At 41.5% G+C, this 19,411-nt stretch overlaps 1 protein-coding gene across 1 annotated transcript in view; it reads right to left on the bottom strand.

The window, feature by feature from the left end:
- Positions 1 to 19,411, bottom strand: part of LOC307262991 (syntaxin-binding protein 4) — a gene marked incomplete at both ends in the record, with an annotated part of 36,963 nt that overhangs the window by 2,659 nt on the left and 14,893 nt on the right. Inside the window, 14 exons of the mRNA XM_080044010.1 lie at positions 210 to 275; positions 483 to 575; positions 1,474 to 1,601; positions 4,835 to 4,931; positions 5,496 to 5,584; positions 8,539 to 8,611; positions 9,768 to 9,909; positions 10,433 to 10,539; positions 11,488 to 11,629; positions 12,342 to 12,465; positions 13,468 to 13,547; positions 15,479 to 15,553; positions 15,673 to 15,742; positions 16,764 to 16,859. Of these exons, the coding sequence (XP_079900136.1) occupies positions 210 to 275; positions 483 to 575; positions 1,474 to 1,601; positions 4,835 to 4,931; positions 5,496 to 5,584; positions 8,539 to 8,611; positions 9,768 to 9,909; positions 10,433 to 10,539; positions 11,488 to 11,629; positions 12,342 to 12,465; positions 13,468 to 13,547; positions 15,479 to 15,553; positions 15,673 to 15,742; positions 16,764 to 16,859 (1,382 nt within the window). The remainder of the gene's footprint in view (positions 1 to 209; positions 276 to 482; positions 576 to 1,473; positions 1,602 to 4,834; positions 4,932 to 5,495; positions 5,585 to 8,538; positions 8,612 to 9,767; positions 9,910 to 10,432; positions 10,540 to 11,487; positions 11,630 to 12,341; positions 12,466 to 13,467; positions 13,548 to 15,478; positions 15,554 to 15,672; positions 15,743 to 16,763; positions 16,860 to 19,411) is intronic.

Genomic DNA, 19,411 nt, shown 5'->3' with positions numbered 1-19,411 from the left:
GCCCCTAGTGGCCAATCGGTGAACTGCATTTTGTGTCACTTCCTTATTGGATGCTGGTAGAGTTCGCTGTGGTTGTGGCTTGTTTCGAATCAAATTTTTTTTTTGCAAGTGTAAGGATTTGAGCGACTTAACAAAGGGCCAGATTGTGATGGCTAGACGACTGGGTCGATGCAGTATCTCTCCACACACTGTCATACCCCGTCCTTTACCTCTGAGGTCTTCTGCAGCTCCTCTTCCAGGGATTTCTTGCTGTGCTCCATGTCCTTCAGCATCGCCTGCCAACACAGGCAGCACATGAATTTGATTGTGGTTTGTGTTTACATTTTCTAATACAAAATTATTCCATGTACTGTACGTGTACTCTGAAGTGTGGTAACTTGAGAGGAGATATGCGAAGAATGAATTTCGATGAACCTTGTGTAAATTGACAAATAATGAAAATTAAACTTTGTGTGTGTGTGTGTGTGTGTGTGTGTGTTCACCTTTAGCTGCTTTATCTGGGTCTGCAGCTGCTTCACCTCTGTCTGAAACTGCTCCATCTCTTCACTGCTGTAGCTGCATTCTGATTCAAACGTCTACACACACACACACACACACACACACACACACACACACACACACACACACACACACACACACACACACACACACACACACACACACACACACACACACACACACACACACACACACACACACACACACACACACACACACACACACACACACACACACACACACACACACACACACACACACACACACACACACACACACACACACACACACACACACACACACACACACACACACACACACACAGTTACATGTATCCATTCACACGAGATTCCTGTATTTGTTTTTCTATTTATCATTATACTTGAGGATCACTTAGTTACTAGTAACAAAACCTCACTTGTTTTACTGCCAGGACCAACAATAATATATATACAGTGTAGTGTGAAAGTTTGTGAACCCCTTGAGCCTTTTGGAATTTTATTTATTTTAACCATTATTAATTAATTTTTATCAATATCAGTATTTTTATATGAAATAACAGATGTTTGTTTATCAATTCAACATTTTTCTTTTCCAGAAATCAACTGTTAAAACAGATAAAACAAATTATTTGACAAATGTTGTATGGGTGGCCTTTTATTGTGGACAGTCTAAGGTACACCTGTGCACTAATCATGATGTCAGATCAGCATCTTGATGTGGCACACCTGTGAGGTGGGATGGATTATCTCAGTCAGCCAAGGAGAAGTGCTCACTATCACACATTTAGACAGATTTGTGAACAATGTTTGAGAAAAATGGTAATATTGTGTATCTGAAATGAATTTTAGATCTTTAAGTCCATCTCATGAAAAATGGGAGCAAAAACAAAAGTGTTGCGTTTATATTTTTGTTGAGTGTATATATAGATATATATTCTTTTTAATGGAATCTGTGTAAGGAAGGAATGCTTACGGGGGAGTGGAAGGCTGACGTGTCCATCAAACTGGCTGCTTCGTGATAGGAGAACATGAAGGGACCCGCCCCTAAGCCCAGCTCCTCTAGCTCCTCCTGGAAGATGGTCCTGGTGGCCTCCACAAAGTCTGACAGTCCACAGACAGAGAGAAACATGTAACCATAACAACAGACAATTGAAAAGTGTTCCAAATAGACAAATCAATCATTCTTAAGGTTCATTTATATAATTAATTGATTTCATAAATCGCCCAAATAATACATTTTAAGTGATCTTCTCTTCTACTTTCAGTGTTCATTCTACAGCGCTACAGCGTTGGTGAACAATTCAGATAATGTGAAAATTGGACAAAAAAAAACTATATTGACAAAAGTACTATGCGACCTAAACAAGCTTTTCTGACATCCCATTCTAAATCCATATGCTTTAATATGGAGTTGGTTCCTCCTTTGCAGCTACAACAGCTTCCTCTCTTTCTGGGGAAGGCTTTTAGATTTTGGAATGTGCCCGTTGGACATTTTTGCATGCAGCTGCTTGTTCCCATGGTAACCTATGCTGTGAAGCTCAGTGCTCTGTGTTGGGGCAGATGTTACTGCCAGAGGTGTATTGGAACTCAGTTATTGAGTCACTTTAGCACACTGTGGGCCGCAGCACTCAACATAAAAGCCTCAATGTCATGTCATCTCTTCAGTCTAAAACCTATTCCCGCTCCTAGAAGCAACCTCTTAGACGGCTGGTGTAGCAACTCTGTTCACAGAGCGAGCTAACAACTCTATTACTGCATTGAGCCTCTGGGGTTAGTAGCTAAGCTATCACGGATAGTAGGGACGAAAGTGTCATTGTGCAACTTTTGATTTCTGCTCGATCATTTCCGACTAGTGCAGTCATGTGTCAATCAGTTGTGGGTATTGACAGAGGCCATGTGTAAGTCTGTCACACACAACAACAAATATAGTCTAGCTATGTCCGTCTTTGTGTTAAGAAATAAAAAGTCAGAAGTGATCATTTCGTCCCGGACATCCCCTACTGGGCTGAACATAGTTTCTACATGGTGTATCCGCGCAGAGTGCTGTTGTACATATTCTTTTCATGTCGTGAAAAATTGGTTTCATTCATGCTGATAAAAATACATCCCCGACCAGTCTTATGGCTTGATATATGCTACTGTATATCAGAGCAGTGTTTCTCAATCTTCTCCTGGAGCACCTGTACATTGTAGATCTCTCCTGGGTTCAACAGCTGATTGTAATGATCAGCTCGTTATCAAACAGCTTCAGGAGTCTATAACGAGGTGATGATTAGATTCAGCTGGTGGAGCAGGATGACAGGTTCCCCTCTGACGCCTTGTTAATACTGCCACGTGGCCTCTCGCACGCCGGTGTGTTTACATTGTACGCCTCATTTGTTGATGGCAATGCTGTCTTGTTTTTTTTTTATTAGATGGCTGTGTGTGTGTGTGTGTGTGTGTGTGTGTGTGTGTGTGTGTGTGTGAGAGAGAGTGAGAGGATTAGGGAGACAGAAAACTACATCCCTGATTTAACAGAGTTCAACATAATAAATAAATACGTCTAGGGCCTATAAATAAAGACAATCATCAGATTATTGGGGTTTCATATGGTAAAAAATGTTTCTCTGACAAGTTTTGTGGCTTGTATGATGTCAAACGTATCATTTTCATGGTCTTCTTGTCAAGTGATTTTGACATCAAGCGTTGAATCACTAGGCTCGTTCGACCTGTCGCCGTCTTGCTAAGACCTGCGCAATTATGACGCTCGTCTTGCTGAGCGCACTGCATTATGGTTAGACTTTTTGTCCCACTTGCACCCGTGGCTGGCTGCGGCTCGGCTGCTTGAGACTTTGAAGTCCCGCGGTATCAAGACGGACACAGACACTGGAGCAAGTCGCTGCAGTTGCTCCCCACGGGCTGCGGGAGCGAAATGTCTGATGGGAAACGTCTTGCTGACAGGCGGAGCTGAGCGCTAATTGGGAGTTTAAACCTCGTGCCTTTGATGCGTTTCCCCAATTGGTTAGGCAAAAGTCTGACATCACCGCTCAAAATTAAATTACGATCCATTCTTTTTGATTTTAATTTATGTTTAATCATTAGGCCGCCACAATATGCATTTAAGCAGAAATGTACTTAATCAGAGTTAAACCTCTGAACCCTTGACATAGAAATAATTTGGATGTGTAACTCTCCTGTATAGATATATTTAAAAGTGAACACAAACTTGAGTCACATAAGATCTTGGTGAAGTGATTTTTATACCATTAAGATTAAATCATAGGCTTATTTCAAGTGATCTAAATGGTCTGGGAATTGTATTTTACATGTAGTGTCGCAAAGCCAGACCAAAACTACAACAAGTAGTTTGTTTGTTACACATCATAATACAGTTCATCATATCCATCTCTACAATAATAATAAGGGATCTTTTCTTAGACCTTCTTTATTTAGGCCGATCATATTCGTTATGTGAAGGGAGAAATACTAAACCTCCTTTGTTTGGATTTGTAAATTATTCTTGTAAATTATTCTTTATCACTTAAAAGTAGGTGTTCTAGTAAAGTAACAAGAAAGATAAAGATGTGTGGGGAATGGGGATATTAGCTTATATCTCGTTTCTTGTTTTGAAAATGCCCCTCGCTTTTAAAGTGTTTACTCGTCTTTGTGTTGTGTTCTGCTTCTAATCGGTTGTAGCATGTGTGACTCTCCTGCGAATATGTTTCTAATAGGCCTTCAAAATAAAACTAGAAAACGAACTGCATCCGCAACAAGGACGCTACTTCCGACTCGGAGCTGTCCGGCTTCAGTCAGGCTTTTTCGTCACTCCCCCGACTGCACTCGGCTACTCTCGTCTACTTTCCAGACGAGCTGAAAGTTAGGTCGAACGAGCCTACTGACTCCACCTTTTATGTCATTACCCATAATGCGTAAATAGTAATTGTTATTAGCCAGCTCCTGTTGTAAATGACAGAGGAGCACTGAATACAGACTGGTGAAAATGCTGCATATAAACAGACACAAAGCTGCCTAGTGACGCAAGTGACACAACGTGTAACTAACATACAGCCATTGCTGGGAGCCTGTGATATGACAGGATTTCAACACGGATATTTCACCTTGATGTTGACACAAGTGGAGGTGTGTGTGTGTGTGTGTGTGTGTGTGTGTGTGTGTGTGTGTGTGTGTGTGTGTGTGTGTGTGTGTGTGTGTGTGTGTGTGTGTGTGTGTGTGTGTGTGTGTGTGTGTGTGTGTGTGTGTGTGTGTGTGTGTGTGTGTGTGTGTGTGTGTGTGTGTGTGTGTGTGTGTGTGTGTGTGTGTGTGTGTGTGTGTGTGTGTGTGTGTGTGTGTGTTACCTCCATAGGCCACAGTGCCCTGAGGGTCTGCAGTCAGACTCTGTGTCACTTTCTTTCTCTTCTCTTCCGTGACTTCCAGCCCGAGGAAGGACAAAGCCTGAGACACAACACGTAAACAGAGATAGAAATAGAGACAGGTGAATATTTATAGCACGTTGCCGTAGCTACATCACTTAAAAAGAAGGTTGTTTTCAAACTGCAGCACTATGCAGTGTGCAGCCTGTGTTACAATGAAACATTTTAAATCTTTAACGTAGTCTTGAAATGTTTCACATTGAAATATTTGCAACGCTGCACAAATTCAATCTGTTTAGGAAGCGTGTGGTGGGTAAGCACCTTAGAAACACAGAGGCTAACCTCATGCCCCGATAGTGTTGTTGTAATTAATCAAAATTCCTCATGGGGGCAACAGAAATGTTGCACTATAGCTTTAATTTACGAGTGTCTCAGCCTCAGGAACCCCCCCCCCCACACACACACACACCAAACTCTCTCATCCATGTCTTTATGGCCCTTGCTTTGTGCACTGGTGCATTGTCATGTTGGAACAGGAAGGGGCCATCCCCAAACTGTTCCCACAAAGTTGGGAGCATGAAATTTGTCCAAAATGTCTTTGTATCCTGAAGCACTTTCCAATCTATTGCCAAAAGTATTGACTCACCAGGTCTAGCTTGTCTGATTTGAGGCGTATGTAGGGGTCCAGAGTTATCTTAGGTTTGGCTTCTGTTGGCGACGTCTGGTTGCTTGAACCTATAGAAAGAAACAGAGAAACGGAGGGTGGAGAAAATGGGATTTTTTATTTTTGTCAGACAAAGTAGAAAAGCGTTGAGTGGGGAAGTTGGGAGCTGTTTCAAAAGATATTACCATGTATTTGTATGTGTTATGCAACCAGAGGCTATTGGCCTTTTATCAGAATGAGTCTGTGAGGCCACAGCACTAAGCAACAGGAGGAGGAATATCATTGGATATCATCTATAATATCTGTGTGAAGATATCGTTCTCCAAAGATCATGGTACGTTGCACATAAGAACAGACATAAACAAAGACATTCAGATTCAGACAACTTTATTTATTCCCAAAAGGTCAATTCATTTGTTGCCTTTTCCAGCCATACATCCAACATTAAACAGTTGACAAATAGTTGCATCCTATAGAAACATTAAGAACATGGGTCAGAAGGAAGAATGTTACAATTAAAAAGATCAGTATATACCAATAAATATATATATTTTTTTTAAAGTAATTTATGAGTTAAGTCTGTGTTCAGCAGCGTAATAGCGGAAGGTATAAAAGACTTTGAGTAACGAGTGTTTCTCATGAGGGGCACATTGCGACCCGGGCCTGAAGGCAACAGATTAAAACTTGTGGAGGAAACGTGGTTTGGTTGGCTCATAATCTTTCTTGCCTTCTCAGTTATCTGTTTTTCCCAGATTGTGCCCAAGTCCTTTTTGCTTTACACCAATAATCTTAAAGCACTCTCTGCCTATGCCATGTAGACTGTTCATTTCCTTCGCAAGCCGTTAAACCGGAAAATAAAATAAAAGGTTAAAAGGCTTTTGATAAAAGAACAGAGAAAGTTACACAAGATTGTATCACAGACATTAAGAGTTTAGCTTCCGCATCAAAAATCTTATGTTGACCCCTTTTGACAAGAGCAATTGTTAAAAAATAAATAAATAAAAAAACATTAAAATGATTGACTAAAACATTTGCAATTTCCAAAGGAGTCCGAGTTCAAACGCATAACAACAGCCTTAAATTCATTGAGTCACTAGGTCCTGAAGCTTGAGCTGCTTCTGCAGGTTATTCCGGGAAGACGGTGTAACAAAACTTAAAGGCCTTTTTATCCAGCTCTGTCCGAGCTTGAGGAACATGTTTCGAGCGTCACCGCCAGCTTCTTCAGCTTGTTGAAGAACCATGTCGTCGGGTCCATGTTCAGATTTTGGAGATATTTACTCACTTATGCCTCTTCTTCCCCCGTGGGAAATAAGCCGATACAATGTGTCTCCATTTGTCTGTATTTCGCAACATGTTGTGCCTCGCCCCAGGTAAGGTTCATTTCAGCCAGCTCAGCTGTAATTGTTCTCCTCCATGTGGTGTTTGGCCTTCCACGCGTTCTCTTTCCTGTTGGTGTCCATCTCAAGGCAACCTTGGGGATACGCTGACTGTCCATTCTTAGAACATGTCCAAGCCATTTCAGACGTCGACGTTTGATGTCGTCCACCACGCTGTTTCCTCCGGTCTGTACAGGTCTTGGTTGGAGATTTTCACTGGTCAGAAAATGTGGCGATAGAAGATTTTGGAGATAAAATGATCCCAAAATACGTTGAAACAAATCCCTGAAGTTTGTTAAACCTTTTGCCACCATGTCCTGAGACCGTAACCCATGGATATTGCCCTGATGCTCTGGAGCCTCCTTCCAATTCACACACAGGAATCGAAGCCAAATATCCATCATGGAAATGTTGTATCAGAGTCAAGTGCCACTGCTGTCCCCTCGTTATATCTTCTTTTTGTTGTCCAAAGTCGTAGTTCCATCAAAAGAACTGGTGCAGGGAGGTTGCAGAACTCAAACGTGACTGGGCTGGATTGTTATTTGGCTCACTTGTCTGATGTTCAGCACTCTGACATTGCAGATTTGATTGTGTCCCATATGTTGCTGTTTCCCGGTGTGCTTTTGTGTGTGTCTGATTGGCATCCAAGTATGATAGGTGATTCCTCACCCATTAGACTGTATGCATTTCATGTCCAGATTAACGGTGTCTTCTTAAAGAGGTTGATAGTGTTTGAGTGGATGCGTTGTTGCGTATATAGGACTGTTTGTGATTATTTTGTTTTTACTGTGTCAAAAAAATATATCACGAGCTAAGGCTGGGTGTGTTACGTGCTCCCTCCTTGTGTTTCCTTCCCCGTTCTCCTGATTGCTCCCAGGTGCCGGTCGTCAGCCTGATTAGCCCGGCTGATGTTTAACGGGAGTTGCAGCTCCTGGCTGCTTTGTTTGATCATGAGTTTCTCTTGTTTTGTGAATGGAGGACTGTTAGTTTACTTTTTCCGTGGCTTTATTTCTAAGTAACTTGTTTTGGGGTTTATTAGGGCGCGCTCACACTAGACAAAGTTGCCCTGTACCGTACTCAAGTACAAGTAACATATTTGATCCTCATGGGAGTTGGCCAGTTTTTATGGAATTGAATATTTTAAATCGTTCATATTTTGAGCACGTGTAGGACTCTTATCAAACATGGCAAAATATATTGGGACCCCTAGTATTTGCATATAAATATATTGACATAGCAACATGTATCCCCCTAACAGGATTGAACACTGGCTTCTGCATATTTTTACACTTGTAGCATATGGTGCCAAACCAAATTAAATAAATGACACATCACCTCACCACACACAGCGGACATCTGTTATGGCTAGCAACTGGCTTAACCAATAAAAGCTACGTTGCTACGTTAGTGGGCACGGCAACATGGAAATAACCTTGACTGGGGTAATCCAGCCCAATAGGATTGGGATAGGCTGTCTGTTGGCTTTGAGCTGGGACCCATGGGCGACCCCTTAACATTAGACCTGCTGGACTCTTTGAAATCTTTAAATTTTTGTCATTGAGAAAAGGATATACAGAGGTCTCAGCACACACAGAGACCATTTTCAGACCATAAATAGTAAACTAAATGTGTATAATGACGTGTTCTACCTGAAATATGAATATCTGGTGTGCAGATATCAGGAGAAGGTGAGGACACAGTGGCTGGCTCCTCTGTGCAGATCTGCAAAGAAAAAACACATCGGAAAAACAAACAGATCATCATTAAAGCGGATACGAGTAACATTTAAATATCTTTTAAACAACCTCATGTTTCCTCTGATAATCATAAATTACCTTTAACAGCAAACGAGACCATCAGTGCAAAGAAAGACGTTTTTATATAGTTTTTATTACTGCTTTTGGTCTGGTCGCACACCCAGTCCGATTTTCGGTTCGCTCGTGCAGGCTCTATGGTCACATATCCGTATTGGTTGCAGATTTCAGTGTGGCGCTGCAACGCGATTTGAGAAGCCTATCCCTCCAGGTGAGGGAAGGGGAGCGGGAGCCTTGTTTGAGACAGTTATTTGTCGTCATAAATGACTGATAACGGGGCTGAACCATCAAAGAAAAAAAAGAGAATGCAATGAAGAAAAGCGAAAAGGGAGAGTGAGTGATAGGCGGGCGGGAGGACGTTGCCAAGCAACGTGTATACAATTTCACGAGAGCGAAACTAGACTGCTAAATGAATGAGCGGTTGGTACTAACACAAAGTTTGCTTTGCTTCACCATCATCAGATAACCATTATCTGAAATAGTCATTATTTACATCAACAACACAAACACATTACCTCATCGTGATCCATAGTCTACTAACTGCCGTCTCTCATTCATTCGCTTTCTGTGAGGACACAGCTCCGTGAGAGAGAGAGTAGTTAGGTGACGCTGCTGAATCAACTCATTGCAAGCAGGTGTGTGTACTGACTGGCATTAGTTGATGCAGTGTCAAAACCACTCTCACGGAGCCGAAAAGAGTCCTCACACTTTCAACACACGAACATGCACTATATTGCGCCCTTCTCAGTCCACGCTCACGCGCCTGGCACGAGCATTTGCGACAGCGGGCGTCGTAAAAATACTACCGCTTTTGTCCAAAGGGGACGCCAACGTGCCATCTTACTCGTAGTGCCTTTAACTAAAATTATTTAATAAATTAAGTCAAACTTTCAATTAAGCTGACATTGGTGCCAAGACAAGATGTCTAAATATATTTCACTCTGAAATACATTTCCTAATGTTGCTTGAGTCAATTTAATAGGTTACGAAACTACCTGGAAACCAACCAAACCCTTGTATGTATGTTTTTTTTTGATGCCTGAAACAGATCGTAGCAGACTGACCTCAGGTGATCTGATGTGGACTTTTAATCGTCCCGAGCTGTAGTTGTTGCCTGTCGATCGCTGGACCCCGTTGTGAAGAGACGCGCTGCTGGGAAAGAGTCCTTTCCCTGGGATGAAGGCTATCTCCACCGCACTGTCCTCGCTGGAGACACAATGCAGACAAACACAGAGATATTAAAATGGTGGCCGGATTTTGACTGTTTTCAGGAGCATCTCACATTTCTTCTTGCCACGAAAGTCCTTGAAGCACTATGGTCAACCTGCACTAGGCATGAGACTGTATATGTCCATTTGCACTTATTATATACATTTATATTTTTAATTTATGTTAAACATTTCATATTTTTACAATTTATCCGTCAATATGTTTTGTTTTCAGTAGATCCCCACTTCACTGTTACTGTTTTACCTTTAAAAAATAACACAAAGTGTTTTACAATTGCAATGGATGTCAGCCACGAATGCCTCGGTCATCTACATGCAGGACTGCAAGGCTGTTGATGTAGAGGGCGATGTCACTAATATAAAGAGCATCAGGATCTAGGTGCTTCCGGAGCACCAGCAGCTAGAAGGTTGTCACCTAAAGGAGCTCAGCATCTCTGGGAAGCCTCAGCCCGCCTGTGTGGAATGAGCTATTTAGAGCTAAACACACGACCCAGTCCCACCTGAGTTTGACTTTGTTGAGCATGCCCTTGGCCTCCTCGTAGGTCACACCGATCAGCGACTCTTTGTTTATGGCGATGAGCTGATCTCCAGGCCTCAGACGTCCGTCCTGCAAGACAAGCAAACAGAGTTCAATGTTTTTCATTGAATGGATCATTTTGTTCAATGTTAATATTGTGCTATTAAGGAATACATTTTTTTACATTTTCTATTAAAGCTCCCATATTATACACTTTTCGGTTCTATTATACACCATATTATATGGTCTTAGTGGTCCCTAATACGTTTTTCTTTAATTGTTTGCTGAAAAAAACTTTCAGATAATTTATTGTACTATGCTGATGTTCAGCTAATCTCACAATGGCCTATTTTTTAAAAAAGAGTTGCAGGTCCCCTCGTAAATATACAATCTTTGAGCTCCCCCCGCCCCCTGTCCGGAAGCGAAGCCAGATACGCCTCGCCCTCTGTCTGTCAGGGCCGTGGACCAATAAGAAATAGGGGTGTGGGCTGCACAGTGGAAGCTTCTGGCTTTACGGTTTGTGAGGTCAGAAAAGGGGATAATTCTGACTGGAGTGTTTTGAGGGGTGGGGGTTTCAGAAAAGGGGAGAGTGAGAAAAGGAGAGATTGTTATTTTTTTTGATATTTTGGCAGTCTCTAGGCACACCGTGGACGCATGGATATGTTGGAACACATTTAAAAAGTGCATTTAGCATAATATGGGACCTTTAATGTTTGGCACTACTTACGTTTTTCCTTTTACATTTTCTCCAGTTATTCTTATTTACAAATGTGTTGGAATAAACCTGGTTGTTATTCTGATTCTGAGAGCACAAGCCGAGACGACTACATCTGACATATTAGAGAAAATAATAACTGCAATTCTTTATACAAATGAGCCCCCGTCAACCATACATCAAGAAAACATGTCTTCTGGTGGTATGAATAGGAGACTGTTTCCTCACATGTTAAAGTATATAATGTAGCCTACAGTATATATTCCTCTTTTCTTCTTCAATATCTGTAGATCGGTTTTCTTTCCCCCTGTGTGGTGTCTTACCCGGTGACAGTCTCCTCCAGACAGAACCTCCTGGATGAAGACCGCGGGGCCGTCCGTCCGGTTGGAGCCTCCTCCGATGGTGATGCCCATACTGCTGGACCGCGACAGAGAGATCAGCTGAATCACTCCTTCACCCGGGTGACTGAGGACACAAACACACATAAAAACACATAAAAGAAGCGCGTATCATATTGGCTCCGGCCTTCGTTGCAGTGGTCGCGGGTTCAAGTCTGACTCATTGACCTTTACTGCAGGTCATCCCCCCTCTCTCTCTCTGTCTCCCCATTTCAACTCTGTACTATCTAATAAAGCTTGAAAAGGCCAAAGAATAATCTTTAAATCTTTAAAAAAAACACATGAAAATATGTGATGTAAATAAACAGGCCTTTTTTGTGAATGAATGGTGACCGTGCTCAGTGTGTAAAGCGAGTGGGAAACCCTTATGGTACGTGTGTGTAGCCCAGGGGTTTTGCTTATGCCTCCATGGTATTCCTTTCATGCCAATGCCATGAGTTGTTGAATTGTTTTTGGAGATGCGGAATGCCCAATTGTGTCAATTTATGATCAAATACTTATACAAAACATATAAAGAACTACAAATATAGTATACAACTAATATTTTGTCAGGTATTTTCTCTGCGAATTAGACAGGCAACGTTCTGGCTCTGCTGCTAACCTTGCTTTAATTGCTGCACTCAAATAAATGTTTTCATTTTAAAACGTAATTGTTTCAAATGCTTTTTGAAGCTCTTTATATTTTGTATTTTAGTATTTGGCAGCCACATCGTATAGACACAGGCTCTGACCAATATGAGAGCAGTGGGTGTTTTAATGTGAATCCTGAGTGATTGTACCTGAGTGAGCGCAGCATGGTGCCGTTGTTGTTGTAGACGCTCTGAGAGCCGGCTGGGCTCAACAGCAGAGGACTCTGGGACCGAGAGGAGGAACCAGACGACGTACTATCCAGAAAGCGTCCGCCTATGGAATGAGCAGAGCAGAGATTAAAACCTTTCACAAAATGTTTCAACCAAATGTGGTTCTTTAACATAAGCCTTTAGCAATGTGTTTCTGCTACAGAATGCTCCAGTGCCACTGAGGAACTCCGCTAAAAAACCTGGAACATTTATTAAAGGTGCTCCAAGGAACTTTTGGTTTGTGTCAATTCTTGTACCCCCTTTGGACAAAAGCGGTAGTGTTTTCACTACGCCAGCTGTTGTTCCTGGGTGAGCGTATACCCATGACAAAGGCAATGGAATAAACTTTATAAAAATAGCATTCTTTGCACTGATGGTCTTGTTTGCTGTTACATGTAATTTATGATCATCAGAGGAAAAATAAGTCTGTTTCAGAAATATTTAAAAGTTCCTCATAGCTACTTTCCTTCTATTAGATCTACCTTTCCTCACCCTTTCATCTTTGAGCAAACAGAGAGCCGACCAATGTAGCTATGCCCATTTTTGTTTGTGTGTTACTAAACGTGAATGTATTTTTGCCATTTTTGCTTCATATCAACAGCATCTATGTGTACTCATCCCCAGCACACTGCTCACATGCTGAAGCAGTGTTTCAACACATCCGTAACAGCTGGTTGCCTCCTTCTTCCCCACTAAAACAGATGTTTGGCAATTGTATTATGGACAAATGAACTTGTCATGAGCCATTTTTAGTCAGACTGACTGCATTTACCCTTCAGGGTTAGTAGACTGTCAAATGAGGAAAGATCTTTTTTTTTAAAGATTCATTTAAAAATAGAACTGTGTACAGACATGAGGCGGATTAGGCATTCTGTGGTGTGTGTGTGATACTAAGTAGAATTTGCAATGCACTGTTTCTACGGTAGTATGTATACATTCAACTTCACATACATTTATGCATGAGGTTTGTTTTTGCCCAAATTGATTTACAGTTCCCACTCATGGAAAAAGAATGCGACAGAATGTGTCATGTGCCATACAAAGCACTGAGCGGGGATGGGCCTACCTTGCTGTATGGGAGAGTTGCGCGTGGATCCTGTGCTTCCATTTGATCCATACTTCTCCAGCAACTCAGTGAATTCTCTCCTGTTCGGTGAAGAGAAAGATTATTTGGGATAAGAGTTTGTTTTGGTCAAGAAGAACAGATGTACTGATAGCCAGTTGTGAATGTATTGAGTATTCAAAAGAACGCACACTTGTTTTTTTGCATAATGTCTACAATAGTTTAGGTTTGTAATGTAGAGGTTAGGGCAGTCAAGTTTGCTGTTATCATGGTTTTGGGAAGGCCAGAAAGCTTGTTGTCAAAATCACTTTTTATAAAAATCAGTGAATATCTCCAAGTGATCCACTACCAGTACGTAGTGTGTGCGCTGAAAGAAAATCTGGTGTTAAAATAGCCTAGGCTCTGTAACCGATATGTAAACAAAGGGAGCTTACCGTAGCTAGCAACATGCCTGTTTACAGAGCCTATGGCTGTGTATTAGCACTGGATTTTCAGCGCACACACACACAGTATGGACAGGGTGCGGATCATGAGGATATATTCACTGATTTTGACAAAGTGATTTTGACAACAAGCGTTCTACAGAAACGCTGACTCCACCTTTTAATAAGAATATTGTATGCACATGAAAATAGGCCAAATGTTTTCAATAAAAAGTCCCATCATAAAAGCCTTCATTAGGCCAGAATGCCTGTCAGACTGTGTGCCCTTACGTTGACACACCGCTGTCAACGTGAGAGGACACTATAAAACAAGAATACACCCTGTCTTATCTCTCTAGCTCTTTGGTTCCGATTAGATTTTCTTGTGTTTTTAGCGGGAGCTCTCACAGCTAGTAAGTACGTCGTAGTAGTATTGGCACACAGACAGACAGACAGACAGACAGACAGACAGACAGACAGACAGACATAATCTCCCCCCTCCAGCTCCTGTGCTCACGGCATGCAGCAGAGTAGTTTAAGCACAGAGCGAGGGATTAGCACACAAGGCTCATCTCATCAGGAGCATTGCCCTACACTCTAAGCTCTCTACCCTCCCTCAGTCTGCTGACATTTCTCTGCGTGCAGCGCCACACCAAAACAAGGAGGAAGGGCTTGTGTGACCTCACCACTGACCCTACTTTGTGAAGATCCTTCACTCATTCACTACCTAAGAGTATTAATTACCCTAAACCTACATGACACCCCATCCATGTATTAACCTTCATGAATCGAGATGTCTACTCTTCAGCACTTTGCCTCACATTTGTGCAGTTATATTCAGCTCTGGAAAAAATTAAGAGACCACTACAACTGTTCAGTGTCTCTCGTTTTACTATTAGGCATATGTTTGAGTAAAATTAACATTTTGGTTTTATATACTATAAACTACTGACAACATTTCTTAAAAATTCCCCCCAAAAATATAGGAGCATTTCCATTAAGTAATGTAGAGATGAAGATTTAAGAAAAATCCAGACTGGTCTCTTAATTTTTTTTCCGGAGCTGTATTTATACTAGCACCTGCCCAACAAATCCAGAGTGTGCTAATCGAGGCTGTGTCACAGAGCTATTAAAACTCAACTTGTAATGTTCTGACAGATATCCTCTCAAAGAGCTGAGGTGTAAATCCTGCCTGTCAGAGTCTCTTCACTGAGGTTTACACTGAGTATGTATCAGGGATGACACGCTCATAGGAAAAAATCTTGCTCAGTCAACTTCCATCTTTGTCAAACAGCAGCTAGTTAGGCTTCTTATGGTGGATTTGAGGTCCACTGTCTGTGGATCTGGTTGTGATCAGATTAGAAAAGTCGAGCCCGGGGCCACACACTGCCACGTCTGCTGTGCGTCTGCCTTTTATTTCTGCGGCCAACAGATTAGAACAGCCACACATCACACTACAGTCATACTGACATCATACCAGCAGCATTCGCTTTTATTTTACCATTTCTGGTGCATCTTTAAACCTCCCACAAGTAACTTAATATTGATCATGTGCCATAAAATGGCATGAAACATATTCACTTTTTCCTTACTTTGCTTCCTCGTCTCTGGCTATGAGAAGGCGCATGTGATTGGTTGCCGAAGCAGCTCTCAGAATGTCCACAGCTCTTTAAAATAAGGAGAGGAAACAGAATTTTTTTTTTTTTAATTATTTTTACATTCTATATATACATACAACCTCAGTCATTCATGTGGTTAAAAACAATGAGCAGGAAGAGTGGAATACCTGTCACTTGTGACTCCTACTAAACTGTCCCCGTTCACCTCCAGGATCTGGTCCCCTGGCATCAGGGTCCCTGTCAGAGGCAGAGAAAGGCTTTAGGTTTTAAGGGCAGAGTACTTGAAGAAGTTTTTTTCATACACAGTCAGAAAATAAACTAAAGTGTGCAAACGTCTGGCGAGTGGCAATCATGTAAATCGACCAGCAACTACAGATTGTGAGCAATAACAGCTGATCAACTGGCTCTGGTTTCAATGCTGATCAGCGGCATCTGATAATATTCCTGCTTGTGCTTGAAGCATGCTCTTGATTGCTCAAATATGTCTTTGTCAGACTAGCCACTTGTGCACAATTGGCCTTGTGCTTCCTCCACCATTTCAGAGGATTGGTCTCTCCAGCAGCATGCACTGTTTAGAGATACTGTTGCTGTTCTGCTCTAGTTTAATAGATTTTCTATCAGGGACAGCTTGGTCTTGGCGTGAGGAAATCTTGAAGAAGCTGCTGAAGAAGAATTATACTGTTGTATTGTGCACACCTCAATAGCTGCTGCCCGAGCATCAGTCACATTGTGCAGCAGGCCTGTATTTCTCCCAGTGCAGTTAGATAGCTGACATCTCACGTGAATCTATGCTTTTACCACTCAGAGATGTTGCAAGGGACTCTGTAATGCTGCAGGCTGCACTGTGTCTGTATATAGTGTAATATATTCCTCCACCCAGGACAAACCAACAGCCTGCTATGCTGAAGCAGTGTTTCATTGAACATTCCAGCTCTCCACTGCAGCCGACAATCACCCAAGGCTTTAAAGGCATTGTATTAAGGTGCTGAGAGTGCAGAACCTGAACACAGACGAATGTGGATATTGTAACGTTAATGTCTTCTCTACACTGACATGAAATACTAACTCCCCTTGGCAAGTCAACCACACAACAAGGATGAGGTCATTCCAATAACATATGTAGACACATAGATACTTCGCATTACATTAGCCTGAATAGTCATGAAATCTCCACATGGCCAGTCAGTCAGTCAGTCAGTCAGTCAGTCAGTCAGTCAGTCAGTCAGTCAGTCAGTCAGTCAGTCAGTCAGTTTCTTACCATCACTTGAAGCAAGGCCACCTGATAAAATCCGTTTGACGTAGACTCCAAACTCCTCTCCAGTTTGCTCCTTCACTCCACCAATCACTTTAATTCCTGTTTTGGGAGAAGAAGAAAAAAAATCACATTTTCAGTTTATTTTTCTTCAGTCATTTTCAATTGTACCGATCAATAAACAGTGATTAGAGAGGATAATGACTTTATGTTGATCAACTTTCTTTAGGAGGTTAAGTAGATGGGGCTGAATTCTCAACAAAAGAGAGTGCCACTATACTGCATTAGTGAATCAAAAAATGTAAATTGAATGCATCACAATTAATAACGCGGCCATGATCAGCGCTATGTTTAGAATAACCGTCCTTGAGAATTCTGAAACACGTGTTGCCTGATTGAAGAGCCTATAGCTGCTAAAGCCTCCCTTATCAAACCATAACATCAAAGCTGCTGTTACCACCAAGATATATACAATGCTAAGACTAATTGGGTTTAGAGAAATGTGGCACTTTGTATCGCTTGTTGGAACAATGGAGTTATTAAGTACTCTGTCTCTATCTTCTTACTCCTCTCTGTGGAAAACCGTCATGTTCTTTAGTTGGGCCTTAAAGCAATGTCCTCTTTCTGCCTGTCATCAGACAAGGAAAATATAATCATTCTAATGCATAAGCTCCTGGAGCAAATACTGTATAAAAGACATGCCTCTCTCACTCCGGTTTCTGTTTTCCAAATCATTGTTTCCTGCTCATAATACCTCAAGAGCACACTTTAAAGGAATAGTTCAATTTTTTTTTTTTTTTAGCTTTTTGCCACGTTTAGTGATTTTCTTTTGACCTGCTCCCCTTGACTACCAGTGTTTCTCATCTCTCATCCAGCTAACCTGGATGAGAGACCTTTGCCCATGTCTACATAAAAAATGCACACACAGTTGTAGAAACAGTTTCTGTCACCTTTTCTTGAGCCGGAAGAAGGCAAAAAGCCTATTCATTCATACAGTATAACCCTAAAGATAATACAATTCAATGTGATGAAAAAGACAGAGTTTCTTCTAAAAATGTATCATTCTACCCAAGAAGATACAAGAATATAAAAATTAACACATTTATGGTATTATACAAAGTGCCAATAATGGACACAAAAAAACACTGCTTATTTGAAGCCCTCCGGTGACGACAGAAATTGTCGTTACAGAGCTTCTGTTCACTATGAACTCTGTGTGAGGTGGTGGCGTTAACAGGATTTGCATGTGCTGTCCTTAGCGTGAGGAAGCAGGAACGTTTGCTACAGTAGTGTGCACAGACAGACAATCCCCCGTGCTGCTGCAGAGGCATCACATGCACAATGAGGGTCTTTAATCTGTACACAGTGGAACAGTGTGTGTGTGCTCATGTGCTGGGTGACTTATCAGCTGCTATTCCTCTCACCTGTGGGCTTCTTTGGGTCTACATTGTAACACCCTCTCCTCACACCACTGATGCCCTTCACTGATATCTGTTAACACTACATTTAAAGGAGCAGTAAGTGCAGTGAGCTTTGTCTCCTGATTGGATAAAACGAGCGGCATACTCAAATTTTTAACTGGCAATTACTGCAAAGCTGAATGACTGGGAGACCTGTGTTATGAACTGCGCATACTGTTTAAGTGATTGCTGTATGAATATAGAGTATAACTCGTATATTAACAAAAAATATAACTTATTTCCTCTTTAATCTAAACGTAGTACAACCAGCTTGTTTGCCTGTTGTGGCTGTGTATGGTTCTTCCTCATGCTGCTGAGGCCCCTGTTTATTAAATGCATTAATTGTTAAGTTGCCAATATGTTTTGTTTCTTGAGACTTCAATCATCCAATCCAATAAGCAACACCAGACACAAGAGTCAATAGCAGAATAAGCTGTTTAGCATTGGCTAAGTTGATTTAGCTAGTTTTTCATGGGCGCGCAACCCACATACTCAACTCTGCTGCTCAACCCACAAACATATTGTATTTACAAATGTGGCACCATTTGAAAAGGGAAATAAACAGGCTTTCCAACGGTATAAGATGCATTGCCAAGAAGCTTTGTTACAACGAAGAAATACTGTGCTGAGTATACAGTAGTCCTTAAAATGATTGCACAATTTGTCCTGTGTTTTTATGTTTAAAAAAGTATTGCATATGTTAATATATGTATATTTTGAAAGTTATTTTTTTAAAGGCATGATATGGGCTATATTTTCTTGATAGAGAGCTGTTTTAGCGGTCGAGCATTATTCAAAATGCTTATTTTGAATGTAGATTCGGTATTATGCGTGTAGGAGAAGTACAATGTGTGAAGCTGTATTACTGTGGAATAATAAAAAAATATGCAAAGGGAAAAAAAATATGGCGCATCCTCCCTGCAATAAGTCAGCGCTCAAGTGCATCAGTTGTTATAATAACTCTGAATGTATGTACGTGGAAATGTTCTCCCATTTATATGTAAAGCAGCCTAACTGGAGAAGGATATTTTACCGATTTACTGTAATTGTATTCATGCGTAATGGGGCTGTGTGTCCTTGTGTAGTCCACCAGCTCTGCATAAAAATCCACCGCAGCTCCCTGCATTCTTAACCCAGCCGAGTTAAGTGGGTTAGGGCTTTGCTACATGACCTAATTCCGCTGCCCGGCTAACA

The sequence above is a fragment of the Ammodytes marinus genome (genome assembly GCF_949987685.1).
Source record: "Ammodytes marinus genome assembly, chromosome: 16".
Taxonomy (NCBI): Eukaryota; Metazoa; Chordata; class Actinopteri; order Uranoscopiformes; family Ammodytidae; genus Ammodytes; species Ammodytes marinus.
This window is presented reverse-complemented; position numbering and strand designations above follow the sequence as displayed.